This window comes from Papaver somniferum, chromosome 4 (assembly GCF_003573695.1).
Source record: "Papaver somniferum cultivar HN1 chromosome 4, ASM357369v1, whole genome shotgun sequence".
In the NCBI taxonomy this organism is placed as follows: Eukaryota; Viridiplantae; Streptophyta; class Magnoliopsida; order Ranunculales; family Papaveraceae; genus Papaver; species Papaver somniferum.
Genome location: NC_039361.1, coordinates 114000877 through 114021057, shown reverse-complemented (window position 1 = coordinate 114021057; position 20181 = coordinate 114000877). Strand labels below are relative to the sequence as shown.

The window sequence follows — 20181 nt, the reverse complement described above, 5'->3', positions numbered from 1 at the left end:
AAGAAGGTATGTACACGAGGTACGTGACTTGACCATATTACTTTTGAATTTCTCTCTCTTTTTTTAGTAGGATCGTCTTAACCGCGAACATGTAAACAATCATGGAAGAATTGTGAATGGGGGGACCCCCCAGTAGCTCTGCAGCTCGCAGGATTGTGAAGGGGGACCCCCCTCCCTTCGTAGCCCTGCAGCCGAGACATGGAATATGTGGATACATCACCTAAATGGTCGCGAACGCATAATTACACTGAAGTGATGACCACCATACGCTATGCACCGAAAACGAACAAAACACGGAATGTATTAAGGATTAGTCTTGCCTCCGGAAAAGTTGCGTCTAGGCCTGCAGGCAGCCGGTGTAAAAACTCCGACGCATCTCTGGAGATAAAATCGTTACGCGGTTTATCTCTGCTCGACCTGTTACTTTCTATTGGAAAAGAGCTTTGGTTTTGGTTTTGGGGTATTTCGGCCTTTTTCTGGGCGCTACTCCCCTTTCAAGTTTATTCAGATGAGGTGGAGTACCTGAGCACTTCTTCAGGTGTGCACCTCTTCCGAATTTGTTTATGGATGGGTTATCAAGCCGTTTTATAGATATTGTTCTAAACTAGTACCTGGGTACTTCTTCAGGTGTGCACCTCTTCCCAATGTTTATGGATGTGTTATCAAGCCATTTTATAGATATTTTTCTAAATTACCTATGATGAGGTGGCACATATGAGCGCCTCTTGGTAGGCTAATAAACAGTACCTACAATTAATACTGCAAGTGCACAATGTCGATATGCAACATAGGGCAAGCACGGGTTGATCCACAGGGACTTGGTGGGTGTAGAGTTGAAGCTAAAGTATTACCAAAACTGATTCAAATTGAAAGTAACCAAATGAGTGTTTGTTGTGTCGATACGACAAGATGTTTGATAAAGATTATAGTATTAAAGCAGAATGTAAGCAAAAGGTGCAATAAGAAGATTGTAAACAATTATACAAGAGAACTTGGGCAGTTGAATCCACCACATAACCTACACTTGAGAATTCATCCAATGAAACTATTCTTGTTCCTTATAAGGGATAGCGGTGAAGATTCAAGTCTGCCGCATATCCAAGGTAATCTCAGATGGATAATTTAATCACAACTAAGGTATCAATCCCTAGAATTAATTATCTAATTACAGCACAACTAATCACAGATTAATAATAATCGATTAAGCATGAGTTGATGCAACAACAAATTAGTACTCTAACAACCTAGGATGCATGACATACAAGGTGAAAGTTATGTATTGTAGCACAAAGATTAAATATATCCTCAATCAATTCAGCACATAAGAACAATAACAGTAGCATAAATCAACCAGCAGTAGATTAAGGGTTTCATCTCAACCCTAAGAAGAGAGATTTAGAACATAATAAAAACTGAAATTAAAACCTAAACATCACTACTACAAATTGCACCGGCTACTCCGGGCTTGCTTTCAAACACAACCAGCTCCTCTATTTATACAAAAGGTCCCCTCAATTATCAATCAATCCAAGAGCATAAATTAGGGATTTGGTGTTCTTGGGACTCACCACTGATGGAGTCTTAAGGATACAACCACCCTATCACATTCACTAGCTATTTTTATGACGATGTTGATGTTATAGAGAACTGGAAATTCAGACCTTTCCTTCGTCATTCTCACTGCTTTTTGGAGACAAATTCGCCGGCCTATTGTTCCTCGAGTAACAACTGCTGATATCTAGGGTAATCTTGAAATAGGTAAAGCAATAGGAGTACGAATTTGTCATCTGATTGATTAAGGAAAGATGAAGAAGATATGGGTTTGACAGAGAAAAATAGAGAGGATACAGTCTCTTGTCTCTCACGTGAAGAGTCTAGGGCTAGGATCTGGATTTAGGTGCTAGAACAAAGATGGTGATGTTTTTGGGTAAGAGAGGGAGGTGATGTCAGGTGAAAATGGGAGAAGGGGAGACTTCCGAAGATGTCGGGCAGGAGCATCTAGATTGATGCTTGGCGATGAGGGAGCACTCAGTGTTGGGCAGTATCATCAATGTTGATGTTTTGAACTAGAGATGATGTTTGGATTAAGGCCTTGGATCCAGGTTCATTGATAAGTATAGCTGCGCCAATGGCTTGCAAAACCTCTTCTTTTCTACCACCAGGCACCAATTCCTTGCCGCGCATGCCTTCTTATGCCCATTCATTGTTGTGCAACACCCACTTTGCTCCACGTTTATGTGATCCCATTATATTCAGTCTCCTACCATATACAAAATGAATAATTAGTAAGATTACTAATATAAATTTACTTCAGAGTACTTAGAGAGGCAGATATATAAATTGGCACAAAAACATGGAGAGGATGCACATGAGTGATAAAAGACAACAAAATGATCTGAATATATGCATTATTAGGCACCGATCACACCCCCAAACCTGAATTTTGCTCGACTTCGAGTAAACAAAAAAACAAAATATAAGCTCAGGTTCCATGAAAGTGATACATGCATTCCAGTTTTAGCTCACATCAATTGGATATGTCAATCTAGCTTTCAAAGGCACAATTCTATCACTGAAACAACTAAGGACATGTGATAAGAGTGTAAAGTGTATCTGCCTTAGACATGCATAGAGAATGATTTACTCTAGGAAGTTATGACTGCCAATTACTAAGAGATAGTTTTTAGGCTAAGAACTGCATTCAAAGACAAGCCTGCTGTCCGGATTTACGAGAATTATGAATGTTCACCTAAGAGTTGGTGATATTTCAGCTTACCCGCGTTGTACATCGATGGCTACACCCTCCTTGCTTATTACAAGACTATTTACAACACATAACAACAAAGAACATTGACTGCAATATTTACATTGACTACTCTCATTTTGAGGCAAGAGAGACACTTTAACATTTTTACTGAAGTAGAGCATAACAAACAATGAATTAACTTTTTTTTTTTCTTTTTCTTTTTCATTTTCTGATTTTTCTTTTTTCTTTTTTTTTCAACTGAATTTTCTTTTCTTTCTGAATTTTTCTGATGACTTTTAGCAACTGATTTTGGAATGATGAAAGATACACAGAAGACGCAACAAACTTTACACAAAAACTGAAAAATACATTACATGACACTTTTAGCAAGAGGTAGTCCTTTTCGATGCACCCGGTCAAATTCAATGGTTGCTTTTCTTAACGTATCCTCCAACTTCTATCCCAGCCAACCAAAGAAAAAGCTAGTCAAGTCTCATTCAGTATTCTAGATGATTGACAACCTACTTCACCTATTGATAGACACAATTTTGTGTCTGATTTGTCTCGATTCTATATATTGTTAGGGCTCATTTTTGTACTTATTATAGTGTTTTATTTATTTGTAGGTATTTTTGGCCAATAAACATTTTTGGAAAAAATTGGCTCGAAAAGTTGTCGGAAAGCACCCGGAGGACATTTGCTATTCGGACTCTCATTTTGGATAAGGGGTAACCTAATTACTAAGGGGCATCCCATTTCCAGGCAGTTGCTAATCGCACCCCTTCCCTGGATAAGGGGCTACCATCTTCAACATTTCAAAAACCAAGTTTTGGTGGGAAAATAGGTGCAGTGAAGAACAGATTTTGGCAATCGTGATTTGGAGGAGTTTGAGGTTGATTAAACCTCTGATTTTCATAGGATAGACTCCTTATGGGTCTAGGAATCTGATATGGGTGTTTAAATCGATTAGACTGGGCTCAATTGATGGATGTTTATCACAACAGAAAATATGGAAAGTCACATGTGTGACATGTTTTAGGGAATTTTAGAGAGATTAAAGTGTTGTAAACTTTCCCAAAGATTTGTATCTATCTAAGGAAGGGTTTAGAATAAAAAAGGAAAGCTCAGAAACGCGTAGAAATTCTAAAACAAGAAATTTCCGCAACTTGGCCGTGAAGAGAGCTTTTGGAAGATTTGGGAGAGATTTAATCGGTATTTTTGATATAAATAGATGTCTTGGGTCATATAGAAGAGGTGTCGAGAGTTTGGGAACCTAAGGAGAGCCAGAGAAGAAGAAATCAGAGCTTTACCAAACTCTGTTTCTGTTACTGCTGCTGCTGAAGAGGAAGAACGCGAAGAACATTGACGCACGGGAAACAGTCGCAGAACAGTGTCGTTGTTTAACAGCTGAAGAACATTAAGCTTTGCAGGACAGTCGTATTCTAGGGCCTTAAAATCAGCGACAAACCAACAATATTTACAACAATTTTGTGTAATAGTTCCATTGTAACAGCTGTTTTGCAACACCAATACACTGTTGCAAACAGTCTGTGTTATTACTTTTCACTCTTTTAATCATCTTTTGAGCAACAAACACATATTTTGAGATCATGATTAATATGAGGAGCTAAACCCCATTGCTGAGGCGATAGAGGAAGCTACTTTTCCAACAAAAAGTGGTACATTCTATTTTATCTTTTTATTTGCAATAATTATATGATTATTTGCCTTGAACTATTATTCAATATGATTTTTATTTGAGTGATTGTGATCTATTTTGATGGAGTATGCTTAGTTTTAAGACTTTTGATGCTTCATACTTGGTATTTACAATTACTAATTTTGAAAATCTACTTGTTGCAATATTTTAGAATCAAATTAAACGAGAAAATTGCATAAATATAAATATTGGTTTAATCACTTTGAACTTGGAAAATAGTGGAATCTTAGCCTCAGTGTTTCTTTTAGTATTGATATCATCTTTGATTGAGTTTGCTATAATTTTTTGTGAGTTTTCTATTTTAATATTAGAATTTAAGTCTAATTAATATCCTTCACAAGTCTGAGAATCGAACCACTTTTACCACTATCTACAAATCACATCAATTTTTGGCGTCGCCGACGCGGACTTGTTTTTAGGGTTTTAGATTTATTTTATTATCATTATTATTTTATTATTATTTTTGTCCCTTTTTATGTTTTTGGGTATTTATCTTGTGTCTACAGGTTCTGGATCATAAAGAAAATTGAGCCAAAGAGTTTGGTGATTTCATAAAGACTTGGAGCTAAAGATTAAAGCAAAAAGAAAAGAAAAGAAGACAATTTTATTTTAGACAATTTTAGTTTAGGGTTTGTTTATTTTCTTTAAAAAAAAAACTGTATTTGGGTTTATTATTTTTGTAATTTTTTTTTTGGACTTTTGGACTTTGGGACATTATTTTTTTATTATTACCCTACGGAAGGGTACTTTAAATATAAACTGTTTGCAGAGAAGGAGGACAATTACGATATTGTCTTTGCACCTTGGGTTCGTACACTAGACATCGGAGTCAGTGGCCCGAGTTGACTACAACCGATTCATCCCCCGTCTGGAACGGGAAGTAAGATTCTAAACACTCGCGAATCCCCTGTCAGCGAGTTACTGGACTCCTTCGTATGCATATATGTTGAGGACTGAATACGAACATTTATTTTTCTAGTAAAGGGCAAGGCCTGGCCATACAAGATAAGGGTTCGGATTTCATCACCGTTCTCTTCTTGCCCGCTTTAGGAACACGTAACCTACGCGAACCTAAGCCTAAAATTTTGACTAGAACGAGACCGATAGGGTAACGAGCTTAACAGGAAAGTCATTCGAAAAATATCGGTTACTCTTTTAAGCATACTTCGAAGTTCTTGACGGTTTCTGTAAGTTGAATGCGTGACTGCGCCGCCTTGTAATACCGGTGAGGCCTTGGGTATCAAAGCTCCACCGAGCTTCCCTCGCCTCTATTCAACTTACGTTAACTCGGATTGATTCCAGAGGGGTTTGCTTAAATTGTAACGAATTCTCGTTCGAAGGATTAGAAGCTGGTCTAGAAACAATCTAAGTGGAGCCATCATGCTTTTTGTTTGCTAGAAATCAATAGGTTTGATTTGGTTGAGTCGGCCTTGATCTGTGTTTGCTTACCCTTCCAATTTAGAAAATTCTATTATATGCCTGAACGTAAAAGAGACGCACTAGGTAGATTTGTTAAAGAGAAACCTAGTAGTTCGAAGCGTCTCGATTACCTTAATCTAGAAAGTCCGACTTTTGAAGAGTCTGTTTTTGAACGTCCTTTGACTGAGGAGAGAATCCATGTTGCTCCGATAGCGCCAGGAATGGAAACTTTGAAAGCTTTGTTGAATCCAACTAGGACTACTCGTCCTTCGTGTATTAAGTTAGCTGAAACAGAGGCACCATATGAACTGAAACCTGGGACCTTACAGATGCTCCCAATCTTTTTAGGGAAAGAAAATGAAAACCCTTATTACCATGTTAGGGATTTTGAGGAAATTTGTAGTACTCTAAGAATTAGAGGCTTAGATGATGATGCTTTGAAACTTAGGTTATTCCCATTTTCCCTGAAAGATAAGGCCAAGTCGTGGCTGTATAGTTTGGACTCCGAGTCAATTGAGACATATGAACAACTTACATCTGCCTTTTTCAATAAGTTTTTCCCTAGGCACAAAACATCGTCTATTAGGACGCAAATATGCACATTTTCACAACAAGAGGGAGAATCTTTATATAGGTATTTGGAAAGGTTCAATGATTTATTATCCCAGTGTCCTCATCATGGTTTAGAAAAGGTTAGGCTAGTTCAGATCCTTTATGAGGGTTTAGATTATTCCACAACGACCATGGTTGAGTCTCTATGCACTGGTGGATTTGAAAACCAAACTGTTGATGCGGCGATGGAATTTTTTAATGAAATCGCCGAAAAAACCCAGCAATGGGAAAATAGTAGGGCACCCCAGAAAACAATTCTTTTAAGTAGAGGAAACGTTAATAGGGTAGAAGGAGGCTATGAATCAGATGCCAAAATTGCTGCTATAGCAAAAAGGTTAGAAGCCTTAGAAGTGGGCCAGACTAGTGGTAGAGTGGAGCCTTTTTGGGAAGGCCAGAATATTGAAGAGCAGGCCAATGCTCTTTATAATAACACTAGATTTGATAACCGTCAAAAGATTGACCCATATTCAGAAACCTATAATCCTGGTTGGAGAAACCATCCGAACCTTTCGTGGTCTAAGGGCCAAAGTCAAGGTCAGTTTAGTAATTCTAATGCTCCCCCAGGTTTTGGCTATACTAAGAATCCTTCAGGACTAGCTCAGTTTCAGAATCAGTCAGATAAGAAAATCCTAAGTTTAGAGGAATCTCTCGCCTTGTTAACTCAGCAAACTGCAAAATTCCAGTTATCCGTAGAACAAGTCTACAAGCTAGTAACAGGATAGGACAAGAAAATAGTCAGGCTATTTCCGAGTTAAAAACCCAGGTTGGTCTGATAAGTGATTCTTTGAGAGAAAAAGGTAAGTTTCCTAGTCAAACACAACCCAACCCTAGAGGAGTTCATGAATTAGGTGCAAAACCATCGAATCAATTGAATGCTGTTAGAACCCTTAGAAGTGGTAGAGTTGTAGACAATAAGGTAACCATGCCCGATAGTGAACATACTGTAGTTCACCCCTCAGGATCTCACCTCTCAGGACCAGTAGCTGAAGAGACTGATAAAGTTTCTGATGATGTGAATTCGGTTCCTGAAAGGTCTGATTTTAGGCCTAGAGCCCCATTTCCTCAGCTATTAGTACCAACAAAGAAGGAATCGAACTTTAATGACATAGTGGAGGTTTTTAAGCAAGTTACCATAAACCTTCCCTTATTAGATGCAATTAGGCAAATTCCTGCTTATGCCAAGTTCCTTAAGGATATGTGTACGCGAAAGCGAAAACTTAGCGTCCATAAGAAAGCCTTTTTAGCTAGTCACGTAAGTTCAATCATTCAGAACACCACAACTCCAAAGTACAAAGACCCAGGTTCTCCTACCATTGCTTGCACAATAGGTAACTTCCGGGTAGAAAAAGCTTTACTTGACTTAGGAGCCAGTGTGAACTTACTGCCATTCCATGTATACTTACAGCTAGGACTTGGTGAAATGAAACCTACTCAGATGACACTGCAGTTAGCTGATAGGTCTGTTAAAATCCCTCGAGGTGTTATCGAGGATGTTCTTATTGAGGTCGACAAGTTTATTTATCCAGTGGATTTCGTGGTCCTAGATACCCAACCTGTCCCTGACCCAGAGAACCAGATACCTGTGATTTTAGGTCGCCCATTTTTAGCTACGTCTAATGCGATCATTAACTGTCGAAATGGTGTGATGAGTTTATCTTTTGGTAATATGACTATGGAGATGAACATTTTTAATGTCAGTAAGCAACCTCATGAGCTAGATGACACATGTGTTGAGGAGGTGAACATGATAGAAGCCTTAGTTCAGGAGTCATTACCAAACATCTTGTCTGAAGACCCATTAGAAAGTTGTCTATCCCAGTTGGGTTTAGATTTTGACGACGATAGCACTATTGAACAGGTGAATGCTCTATTAGATTCTACCCCTGTGTTAGACACTGATAGATGGAAAGCTAGGTTCGAACCGTTACCATTTCTGAGACTACCCTAATTCCTTCTTTAGAAGACCCCCAAAGTTGGACCTTAAACCACTACCCGATACTCTAAAGTATGTTTTTAGGCCCATCTGAGACTTTACCTGTGATTGTAGCTTCCAATTTGGATAGTGATCAGGAAAGTAGGCTAGTAAATGTACTTCAAGACAATAAGGAAGCTTTAGGGTGGACTATAGCAGACATTAAGGGTATAAGTCCTACTGTGTGTATGCATCAGATTCATTTAGAGGAAGACTCCAAACCTTCTAGGGAGATGCAACGTCGACTGAACCCTAACATGAAAGAGGTAGTTCGAAAAGAGGTGCTTAAGTTGTTAGATGGGTATTATTTACCCAATTTCAGACAGTAAGTGGGTCAGCCCTGTTCAGGTTGTCCCCAAGAAATCAGGTATCACTGTAGTCCAGAATGATAATAATGAATTAATCCCAACCCGAGTGACCACGGGATGGCGTGTGTGTATTGACTATAGGAAATTGAACAAGGTCACAAGGAAGGATCACTTTCCCCTTCCTTTTATCGACCAAATGCTAGAGCGATTAGCTGGACATAGTCACTATTGCTTCTTAGATGGCTACTCCGGTTATAATCAGATCGTTATTGCCCCAGAAGACCAAGAGAAAACCACTTTTACCTGTCCCTTTGGTACCTTTGCGTATAGACGCATGCCTTTCGGGCTATGTAATGCCCCTGCAACTTTTCAGCGTTGTATGATGAGCATATTTTCTGATATGGTAGAACGGTTCTTAGAGGTCTTTATGGATGATTTTTCAGTGTTTGGTTCATCTTTCGATGAGTGCTTGCATCATTTGACATTAGTGTTGACTAGGTGTAAGGAAAAAAATTTAGTGCTTAATTGGGAAAAATGCCATTTCATGGTTAAATCAGGAATTGTGTTAGGGCACATCGTCTCTTCAAAGGGTATAGAGGTAGACAAAGCCAAAGTTGACCTTATTAAGACTTTACAGGTCCCAAAAACCGTAAAAGATATTAGGTCATTCTAGGGCATGCAGGTTTTTACCGTCGATTCATTAAGGATTTTAGCTTGATTTCTAGACCTCTTTGCAATTTGCTTGCAAAAGATGTTAAGTTTGTCTTTGATGATGCTTGTTTAGAGGCTTTTGAGAAGCTTAAAACTTTACTCACTACTGCCCCGATAGTCCAGGCACCTAACTGGAACCTACCCTTTGAGATTATGTGTGATTCTTCAGATTATGCTATAGGCGTCGTTTTAGGACAACGAGAAAACAAATTACTTCATGTGATTTATTATGCTAGCAAAACTCTGAATGATGCCCAAATGAACTACACAACTACCGAGAAGGAACTTTTAGCCATCGTGTTTGCCTTGGATAAGTTTAGGTCCTACCTATTAGGTTCTAAGATCATAATCTATACAGATCATGCTGCTTTGAAATACCTTTTATCTAAGAAGGATACCAAACCTAGATTGATTAGATGGATCCTATTGTTACAGGAATTTTCCCCAGACATTAGAGACAAAAAGGGTGCAGAAAATGTAGTAGCAGACCACTTGTCTAGGCTAGTTGTTAGTTCCCCTAGTGATTCCCTTCCTATAAGGGATAGCTTTCCTGATGAACAATTGTTCTCTGTTTCCCAATCACCTTGGTATGCAAATATAGTGAATTATCTTGTTACTGGTCGAACCCCTCAACATTGGGGTGCAAGATCGTTCTAGGTTTTTAGCCGAGGTTAAGCATTTCTTTTGGGACGATCCTTATCTGTTTAAGTATTGTCCGGACCAGATTATTAGGAGATGTGTATCTGAGAGTGACCAGTCTAGTATTATCTCCTTTTGTCATGAACATGCATGTGGGGGTCATTTTAGTGCTAAGAAGACTGCTGCTAAGATTTTGCAGTGTGGATTTTACTGGCCTTCGTTGTTTAAAGATTCCATAGTCATTGTGTTTCTTGTGAGCGTTGCCAGAAGTTAGGAACCATTTCCCGTAGAAATATGATGCCTTTGAACCCTATTTTAGTGATTGAGGTCTTTGATGTGTGGGGCATTGATTTTATGGGTCCATTTCCTATTTCGTTTGGTTATCTTTACATACTTGTCGCTGTTGTAGACTATGTGTCTAAGTGGGTTGAGGCGGTTCCGTGTAAAACGAATGACCACAGGGTCGTAGTCCAGTTTTTGAAAGAGAATATACTTACACGTTTTGGTACGCCGCGAGCTATAATTAGTGATGGAGGTTCACACTTTTGTAATAGACCGTTTTCTCTTTTAATGAAACAATACGGTATTACCCATAAAGTAGCAACCCCATATCACCCTCAGACTAGTGGTCAGGTAGAGGTTTCCAATAGGGAAATTAAACGTATTCTAGATAAAACAGTTAATCCAAATAGGAAAGACCGGTCGTCGAGGCTTACTGATGCCTTATGGGCTTACTGTACTGCGTTTAAGACACCCATTGGAATGTCACCTTATCGTTTAGTGTTTGGCAAGCCATGTCACCTGCCTGTTGAGTTAGAGCATCGAGCCTATTGGGCTATTAAGAACTTAAACTTTTCACTTGACAAGGCAGGAGCTCAAAGAAAGCTCCAGCTCAATGAGTTGGACGAGAATCGTAGAGAGGTATACGATAGTGCTAAGGAGTATAAGAACAAAATGAAACTTGTGCATGATAGGAATATTTTACGAAAGTCATTTTCTCCAGGTCAAAAAGTTCTTCTTTATGACACTCGTTTGCATATACTCCTCGGGAAGTTGCGCTTTCGGTGGACCGGACTTTTTGTGGTCCATACTGTTTTTCCTCATGGCGCTGTTGAGATTGAGACACCAGATGGTAGTAGTTCTTCAAAGGTTAACGGCCAGCGATTGAAGCCCTTTTTAAAGCCTTTTCCTACAGGTGATGTTGAGGAGGTCCCTCTGGAGGACCCTGTTTACCTTGATTGACCATCGAGGCGATTTTGTATGTTGTATAATATTTTTTTCGGTTTTTGGTTACACTTCACCCAGGTACTATCTTTCCGACTTCTCTCTTTATTATTTCCTCATGTTACTCATATTTTTGGTACTGTTCTTTGATTAGAAACATTGAGGACAATGTTAAATTTAAGTTTGGGGGTGGGGTAGAACTTTTTGTTACCTTTTCGTTGTAATAAATAAACTCCAGAGCCTAGAAATTTATCCCTATTAAGGATGGCACTAACCAATCTAAGTGGATGGAAGCATTTTGGTTGTAGGAGTTGAGGAACCAATCTAACTAGATGGCAACATCTAAAAGTGTCTATTCATAAAAGCACAGAGCTCAGGTGTTAGAAATAACATGATAGTTTCACCATATCTCGTTGAGTCCTTTTCACTTCTATTTTTATTTTGTTTTGTTTTTAAACTATGTTTCTCTAAGTGATTAGGTGGGGCTCACGATTCAAGTTGTTACCAATGCTAGGGTGTAGGTGCAGTGAAGAACAAATAAGGGGCAACCATCTTCAACATTTCAAAAACCAGGTTTTGGCGGGAAAATAGGTGCAGTGAAGAACAGATTTTGGCAATCATGATTTGGAGGAGTTTGAGGTCGATCAAACCTCTGATTTTCATAGGATAAACTCCTTATGGGTCTAGGAATCTGATATGGGTGTTTAAATCGATTAGACTGAGCTCAATTGACGGATTTTTGTCACAACAGAAAATATGGAAAGTCACGTGCGTGACCTGTTTTAGGGAATTTTAGAGAGATTAAAGTGTTGTAAACTTTCCAAAAGATTTGTATCTATCTAAGGAAGAGTTTAGAATAAAAAGGAAAGCTCAGAAACGCGTAGAAATTCTAAAACAAGAAATTGCCGCAACTTGGTTGTGAAGAGAAGGAAAGAGATTTTGGAAGATTTGGGAGAGATTTAATCGGTATTTTTGATATAAATAGATGTATTGGGTCATATAGAAGAGGTGTCGAGAGTTTTGGAACCTAAGGAGAGCCAGAGAAGAAGAAATCAGAGCTTTACCAAACTCTGTTTCTGCTACTGCTGCTGCTGAAGAGGAAGAACGCGAAGAACATTGACGCACGGGAAACATTCGCAAAACAGTGTCGTTGTTTAACAGCTAAAAAACATTAAGCTTTGCAGGACAGTCGTATTCTAGGGTCTTAAAATCAGCGACAAAGCAACAGTATTTACAATAATTTTCTGTAACAGTTCCATTGTAACGGCTGTTTTGCAACACCAATACACTGTTGCAAACAGTCTGTGTTATTACTTTTCACTCTTTTAATCATCTTTTGAGCAACAAACACATATTTTGAGATCATGATTAATATGAGGAGCTAAACCCCATTGCTGAGGCGATAGAGGAAGCTATTTTTCCAACAAAAAGTGGTATATTCTATTTTATCTTTTTATTTGCAATAATTATATGATTATTTGCCTTGAACTATTATTGAATATGATTTTTATTTGAGTGATTGTGATCTATTTTGATGGAGTATGCTTAGTTTTAAGACTTTTGATGCTTCATACTTGGTATTTACAATTACTACTTTTGAAAATCTACTTGTTGCAATATTTTAGAATCAAATTAAACGAAAAAATTGCATAAATATAAGTATTGGTTTAATCACTTTGAACTTGGAAAATAGTGGAATCTTAGCCTCAGTGTTTCTTTTAGTATTGATATCATCTTTGATTGAGTTTGCTATAATTTTTAGTGAGTTTTCTATTTTAATATTAGAATTTAAGTCTAATTAATATCCTTCACAAGTCTGAGAATCGAACCACTTTTACCACTATCTACATATCACATCACCTATGAAACACCGACGCTATACACGCTTGGTCGATCGTGCAGGTGCAAATTTTCTATATCACATGTGAATTGTACTAGAATCAGGGGTGCCTCATCATCTAGACTAAGAATCCTAAGATATCATACATGCACAAGTATCACAATTCAAGGTAAATGAGCTCCATTTTTCATTTTTTTACTTTTCATTTTTTATAACAAAAAGAAAGATTTCTGTTTTCAATTATAGCATGCGATCAATCATATGGTATCTACTTTTCACCCCCATACCTAAGCTAAACATTGTCCTCAATGTTTCTAATGATCAACAGAATTATAATCGTAACATACCAGGAGAAACATGCTGAGTTTGAGAAAAAGGAAAAGAGATTACCAGATGTCGGCAAAAGAAAAATTTGAACTCCATTATTCAAGGCTAGAATCCAACATTTGTTTAGCTGAGATCACATTGGATGTGCATACTATATACAAAAGAAACATAAGATTCAACTGAAACATTACCTACTGGATTATATACAAGAAAACTTCACCATACACATACAACCTAAAGAGTTGAGGATCAACCCAAAAGAAGACATGCAGAGACATCAACAGCCTTACACATATATAAAATGAGAGTGCAAGTAAGGCTGCATATATAAACGAGTTACCCCCAAACCTAAAGTTGTCAGCATATGTGTTTTTGAGCACAAAATCTTGCAATCTTAGGGGTTCTGCATGCACAAGATCTTATTCAAAATGGACTTTGTTAGGGATGGGCAGAGACAAACATTCCAACCGTGGCTCCTCAAATGTATCATATTTAGCTGGAAAATAGTCCAAGAGGACTTTGGAGGCACACAATTCCAATCCTAGATTAGGTATTCTCAGAAAAGTTGTTTTTACAATTTTGTTACAAATCAAATCTAAGTTGGGTGAAAGAGTCTCAGTTTGTGACTTAGACAAGGAAGTAGGCACATTTAAATTGTTTTTATGCACAAGGCCATTAGTACCATCACACTCTCTCCCTAAGTCAGAAACAGGCATATCATATTCATTTTCACATAACAAATCATCAAGCCCCAGTTCAGTATCATCAGCATCATTCAAAACCTTAATCTCATGCATAGGCAATTCAAAAGAGACATCATACTGTGACCTAGGCAGAGAATCAGACACATCGATTATAGTTTCATGCATACGATCATTTGTGTCAACAGATAATTGAACCTTTCCTAAGTCACGCTCATCTTCACAGTGCACAGGCTCCAAATCAGTATCAACATCACATATATATGGAATACTAGAAGAAATATCATTCATGAAAGTCGAGGCAGAGAAGCCTAATATTTCTGAACCCAAAGGTTCCACAATATTTTCAGCATAAACATTAACTTCTAACATAACATCATCATCATCATAACAGACATGCGATGCCCTATTTATGATCATAGTGTCTCTAGTCCAATCATTTACCTCTAGATTAGGTTCATGTTCAATATCAGTTGCATAAGAAGGACTAAACATATTACTTTCAACATTTAGCTCATTAGGAATAACAAACATCTCATCATGATACGCCTCCCTTCCCTCCTTTTGTACATGAAGCAAAATCACATCTAATTATGCATTAAAATTCGTCCCATGGAAGGAGAGTCTTCAACAGTAGGTATAGCATATGGGTATTCATTACATGGTTGAGCATGAGGGTCTCTACAGAAAGAATATTCAGAAGCATTGCTATATGGTTTATCATGCAATAAATTCAATTCAAACCTAGTATTATTTTGTTCGATGAGTACGAGATTTCTTCCACAGATTTCCTACAATAGGTCAGGGGAGTACGAAATTGTTCAACTTCCCATTGTGTTGATTGATACATGGGTGCATGGTATTCTATAGATTGTCTAAAATCATGCAAAGTATAGCAGTTCTCAACAGGATGGCCTAAGCTATCGCGTAAGGTACAAGCATAGATTTCAGATTGCCTAGGCGAATTAGATGCGACAGATTTCTCATGTATTTGCATTTCTAAAGTTGTAATTTGAGCTTCTAACTGATCCAAAAGTGACGAATTTGGGAGTTGGGCACTGTAGAAATGTTCATTTTCTCCCTGTGGCGAATGATACATGTGTGAATAGTCATTAGGGTCCATGTGTTGAGGCTCGGGACTATGAAAATGTCCATAACAATCCCTATAACTATTGACATCATGGTCTGTGGGAGGCTCATAATGTGAAACATGTCCATAAGCAAGTTCTCTAATGGATTTGTGCCCATCCCCAGTTGCAGACCAAAATACTGCCTTGAAATGTTTTTGTTCTTTTTTTTATAGTAATCACAAAGTATCTGCCTGACAAAGCCTACATGTCCGAAATGGTTGTTTCTATTTGATTTAGAAATGATGTTGTTGTTATCCTAAAGAGTGGCCTACTCGCATTTGACAACAAATTATGATGCTCTTTTCACTAAATCAAAATTCAAAGCAACTCAGATCATGTAGCAAGCAAAAGAGGACCCAAGCATACTGAGTATTTTTGACAAACTTACCTCTGGAACAGTACCTAGCATAACAGACTCAGAGATTCACATATTCAGATAGACACAAGCTTAATGCAGTGAAACATCCAGCAGGGATTTTACTCTTAAGTGTCACAGAATTGAGCACACATATGCTATATGTCGCAAGGTTGGATAATACTCAGCAAGGTAGCTAGTTTATCAAGCATTCATGGCAGTCAGTTTAAGAATATCACTCAACATGTTACGGCTGTCGGACAAGTAGCAATGTGAAAATCTGAAAAACAGGGATTGCACATCTATTAAGAATAACAATCAGATTCAGGGCCGAAAGAACTTAAACACGAGTTATGCTGAGATAATAGATGCACAGTGATATAACAAATCAGCTAGCAGCTATGTTACTCAACTAGCACATGAGCTTGCACAAATATATTATATGTTGTAGGGGTTTGACAGTGTTGCAGAAAGTAGCTAGTTCAAAATCCAGCAAGCATGGAACTTGGTTATGATGGTAACAACATTCACATTCAGGGTTCAAGAGGAATACCGTCGGTATAAAATCTGTTTGAGACACTAGAATAGTTTTTGTCCTGCTCCTCTTTCTCCTATTCCTTGGTTTGCACAGCAGTATGGCAGGCACCTGTTAACTCAACAACCAGTTTTCAGTTCCCAGAATGGTGCAGATGAAGCAAGAATATGAAAACACTAATACTGAAAATTTCAGAAAAGGGATTCTGCAATGTGAAGTGTGAGTATGCTGGGATTGGTGACAGTGATGTGAATCACAATTTAGAATTCAGGTTGACGATAACTTTTCGGCAGTAAATGAAATAACATATCTGCGTACACAGATCACAGACCCTCCTAACAAAGTTCAAGTTATGCTGAAATACTTATACCTGCAAAAACAATTTAAGTGCCAGAAGCGCGCAAGTAAAGCAAAGACAAGGAGATGTCACTATAGATTAAGACTGGCTGTGAAGAATCTATAGCATGACAGTGATTTGAGTTATTCTGCTTTGTTAACTGACTGAATTATCAGTGACGGAACAGACATAGGTGCTTATCCACTGTACGAATTATGATAAACTAGCTCATATCACAGGACAATGATGTTTATGAAGTTATATCTAAAGTCACAAAACTAAGATGCAAATGAAACTTATTATATACACAGATGGTAATATAATTTAAACTATGAAACAATGAAATCTGACAAATGCACAACTAAGCTACATGACACAAATTATCTATGATGCATAAACAATGCACTTATGTACATGAAGTAAAAAGAAAATCCAAAATTTACAGAACACAACTAGCTACAGGTGCAGACAACTCAAACTAGAGATGATATATGACAATGATGCAGTTTGACTAACTAGCAGAAAGACTAAAGGAATGCAGCTATGTGACTGGAATGGGATGACAGAATTTATAAACTACAGCTAATGCAAACAACAGGATGCAGTTTATATGAAATGCAACTAACTAGGTTATACTATATAACAGTAAAAATAAAATCCATACGAGCATATATACAGCCTAAACTGAAAACTAGTGAAGTAATGATATATCTACAGAATAGGATGCAATGACAGACAGTTTTAAAGGGATGCAAGATAGATGAGCAAAACAGATTTTTTTTTTTTTTTAGAATCATATGATGCTAGATGCAGGGAAACTTGCTGAAAGAAAATTAAAAAGATTCAGTTGGCTACAACAGATAGACGAGGTTGGAAGGAAACTGCAAATTGTCTTAAACTGAAATCATGCTATGGTGATATAGTACTCAGAAACAACAACGCTCTCTCCACCTAGGGAAGTGACAGAATATGCTACAGCAAACTGAAAACTTACAGCTTATACTATCTCTAAAATGCAAATGGACTACACCACTAAGATAATATTATCAAGAGTAAAAAGAAAACAAAAGCTAAGTACACAAATATTAACAGGATATGAATATGATACTATATGACTACTGTAAGCTAAGAAAGAAAAAAAGAAAACAACTGAAAAAAAAATTTCAAACAACTATAGGATGTGAATAATTGCAGATGACACTAACTGAAACTATAGGAACAAAAAATGAAAATGAAATATATACAGATGGATTAGGACAGCTATATTATACTAGCAACAAAAAGTTAAAACACACATATACAGGATTAAGCTAAAATCAGTAAAGTACAAATACCACTACACCGCTACTGAGTCCCCGGCAGCGGCACCAAAAACTTGGTAGGCTAATAAACAGTACCTACAATTACTACTGCAAGTGCACAGTGTCCATATGCAACACAGGGCAAGCACAGGTCGATCCACAGGGACTTGGTGGGTGTAGAGTTGAAGTTAAAGTATTACCAAAACTGATTCAAATTGAAAGTAACCAAAATGGGTGTCCGTTGTGTCGATTCGACAAGATGTTTGATAAAGATTAAAGTATTAAAGCAGAATGTAAGCAAAAGGTGCAATAAGCAGATTGTAAACAATTAGACAAGAGAACTTGGGCAGTTGAATCAACCACATAACCTACACTTGAGAATTCAGCCAATGAAACTATTCTTGTTCCTTATAAGGGATAGCGGTGAAGTTTCAAGTCTGCCGCATATCCAAGGTAATCTCAGATGGATAATTTAATCACAACTAAGGTATCAATCCTTAGAATTAGTTGTCTTATTGCAGCACAACTAATCACAGATTAACAATAATCGATTTTAAGCATGAGGTGATGCAACAACAAATAAGTACTCTGACAATCTAGGATGCATGACATACAAGGTGAAAGTTATGTATTATAGCACAAAGATTAAATATATCCTCAATCAATTCAACACACAAGAACAATAACAGTAGCATAAATCAACCAGCAGTAGATTAAGGGTTTCATCTCAACCCTAAGAAGAGAGGTTTAGAACATAACAAAAACTGAAATTAAAACCTAAATATCACTACTACAAATTGCACCGGCTACTCCGGGCTTGCTTTCAAACACAACCAGCTCCTCTATTTATACAAAAGTTCCCCTCAGTTATCAATCAATCCAAGAGCATAAATTAGGGATTTGGTGTTCTTGGGACTCACCACTGATGGAGTCTTCAGGCTACAGCCACCCTATCATATTCACTAGCTATTTTTATGACGATGTTGATGTTATAGAGAACTGGAAATTCGGACCTTTCCTTCGTCATTCTCACTGCTCTTTAGAGACAAATTCACCGGCCTATTGTTCCTCGAGTAACAGCTGCTGATATCTAGGGTAATCTTGAAATAGGTAAAGCAATAGGGGTACGAATTTGACATCTGATTGATTAGGAAAAAATGAAGAAGATATGGGTTTGACAGAGAAAAATGGAGAGAATACAGTCTCTTGTCTCTCACGTGGAAGAGTCTAGGTCTAGGATCTGGATTTAGGTGCTAGAACAGAGATGGTGATGTTTTTGGGTAAGAGAGGGAGGTGGTGTCAGGTGAAAATGGGAGAAGGGGAGACTTCCGACAATGTTGGGCAGGAGCATCTATATTGATGCTTGGCAATGGGGGAGCACTCAGTGTTGGTCAGTATCATCAATGTTGATGTTTTGAACTAGAGATAATGTTTGGATTAAGGCCTTGGATCCAGGTTCATTGATAAGTCTAGCTACGCCAATGGCTTGCAAAACCTCTTCTTTTCTGCCACCAGGCACCAATTCCTTGTCGCGCATGCCTTCTTATGCCCATTCATTGTCGTGCAACACCCACTTTGTTCCACGTTTATGGGATCCCATTATATTCAGTCTCCTGCCATATAAAAAATGAATAATTAGTAAGATTACTAATATAAATTTACTTCAGAGTATTTAGAGAGGCAGATATATAAATTGGCGCAAAAACATGGAGATAATGCACATGAGTGATAAAAGACAACAAAATGATCCTAAAATATGCATTATTAGACACCAATCACCTCTCCAGGTGCACGCTTGATAGACGCATTTATGTGTCTATTTTGTTCTCAATGTTCTGTATTGTTAGACTCGATTAAGTACTTATTGTGTTATTTTTTGTTTTTGTAAATGTTTTTAGAGAAATAAGCCTTTGCGGCGAAATGAGCTCGAAAAGTAGTGTTTTACACCCTAGGATAATGTACCGGAGGCACCTCAGAAATGCACCGGAAGCGTCCCAGAAATGTACCGGAGGAACCCAGAAAAATTACTATTTCCACCCCCAAAATTACTATTTCCACCCCAATTGCTAAAGGGACACCCGTACAGGATTAGGGGGAGGACACTTTTCTTCTCATAATTCAAATTTCATTTTTGGCGGGAAAATATATTCTCTCCCTGGCAGATTTTCAAATTGATTTTCGATGGATTTGTGGAGAGACTAAATGGCTGGAATTAATTAGGTCACATCTATTGAGTATAACAAGATTATTCTGAGCGTTGGAATGAGTTAAATTTGACTAGAATCCGGTAACTTTCAATCGAGA

General features: G+C 37.7%; 1 protein-coding gene and 1 pseudogene across 3 annotated transcripts; both read right to left on the bottom strand.

Moving 5' to 3' along the window:
• Positions 1-1282: 1282 nt before the first annotated feature.
• LOC113276382 lies at positions 1283-19185 on the bottom strand. Of its 3 annotated transcripts, XR_003324351.1 has the most exons (4): positions 18798-19185; positions 16258-16350; positions 13582-13669; positions 1283-2260 (listed from the first exon to the last, which is right to left on the bottom strand). XR_003324351.1 is itself a non-coding variant. In XM_026525981.1 (3 exons), exon 3 carries the CDS (start codon positions 14751-14753, stop codon positions 13938-13940), a length of 816 nt encoding a protein of 271 aa, XP_026381766.1. In that variant the 5' UTR covers positions 14754-15984; positions 16258-16350; positions 18798-19185; the 3' UTR covers positions 13680-13937. The 3 variants fall into 3 exon arrangements, 1 of the variants encoding a protein (XP_026381766.1); XR_003324352.1 differs by lacking the exon at positions 13582-13669; XM_026525981.1 differs by lacking the exons at positions 1283-2260; positions 13582-13669 and adding an exon at positions 13680-15984.
• Positions 6471-6570, bottom strand: LOC113276767 (annotated as a pseudogene).
• Positions 19186-20181: the final 996 nt, after the last annotated feature.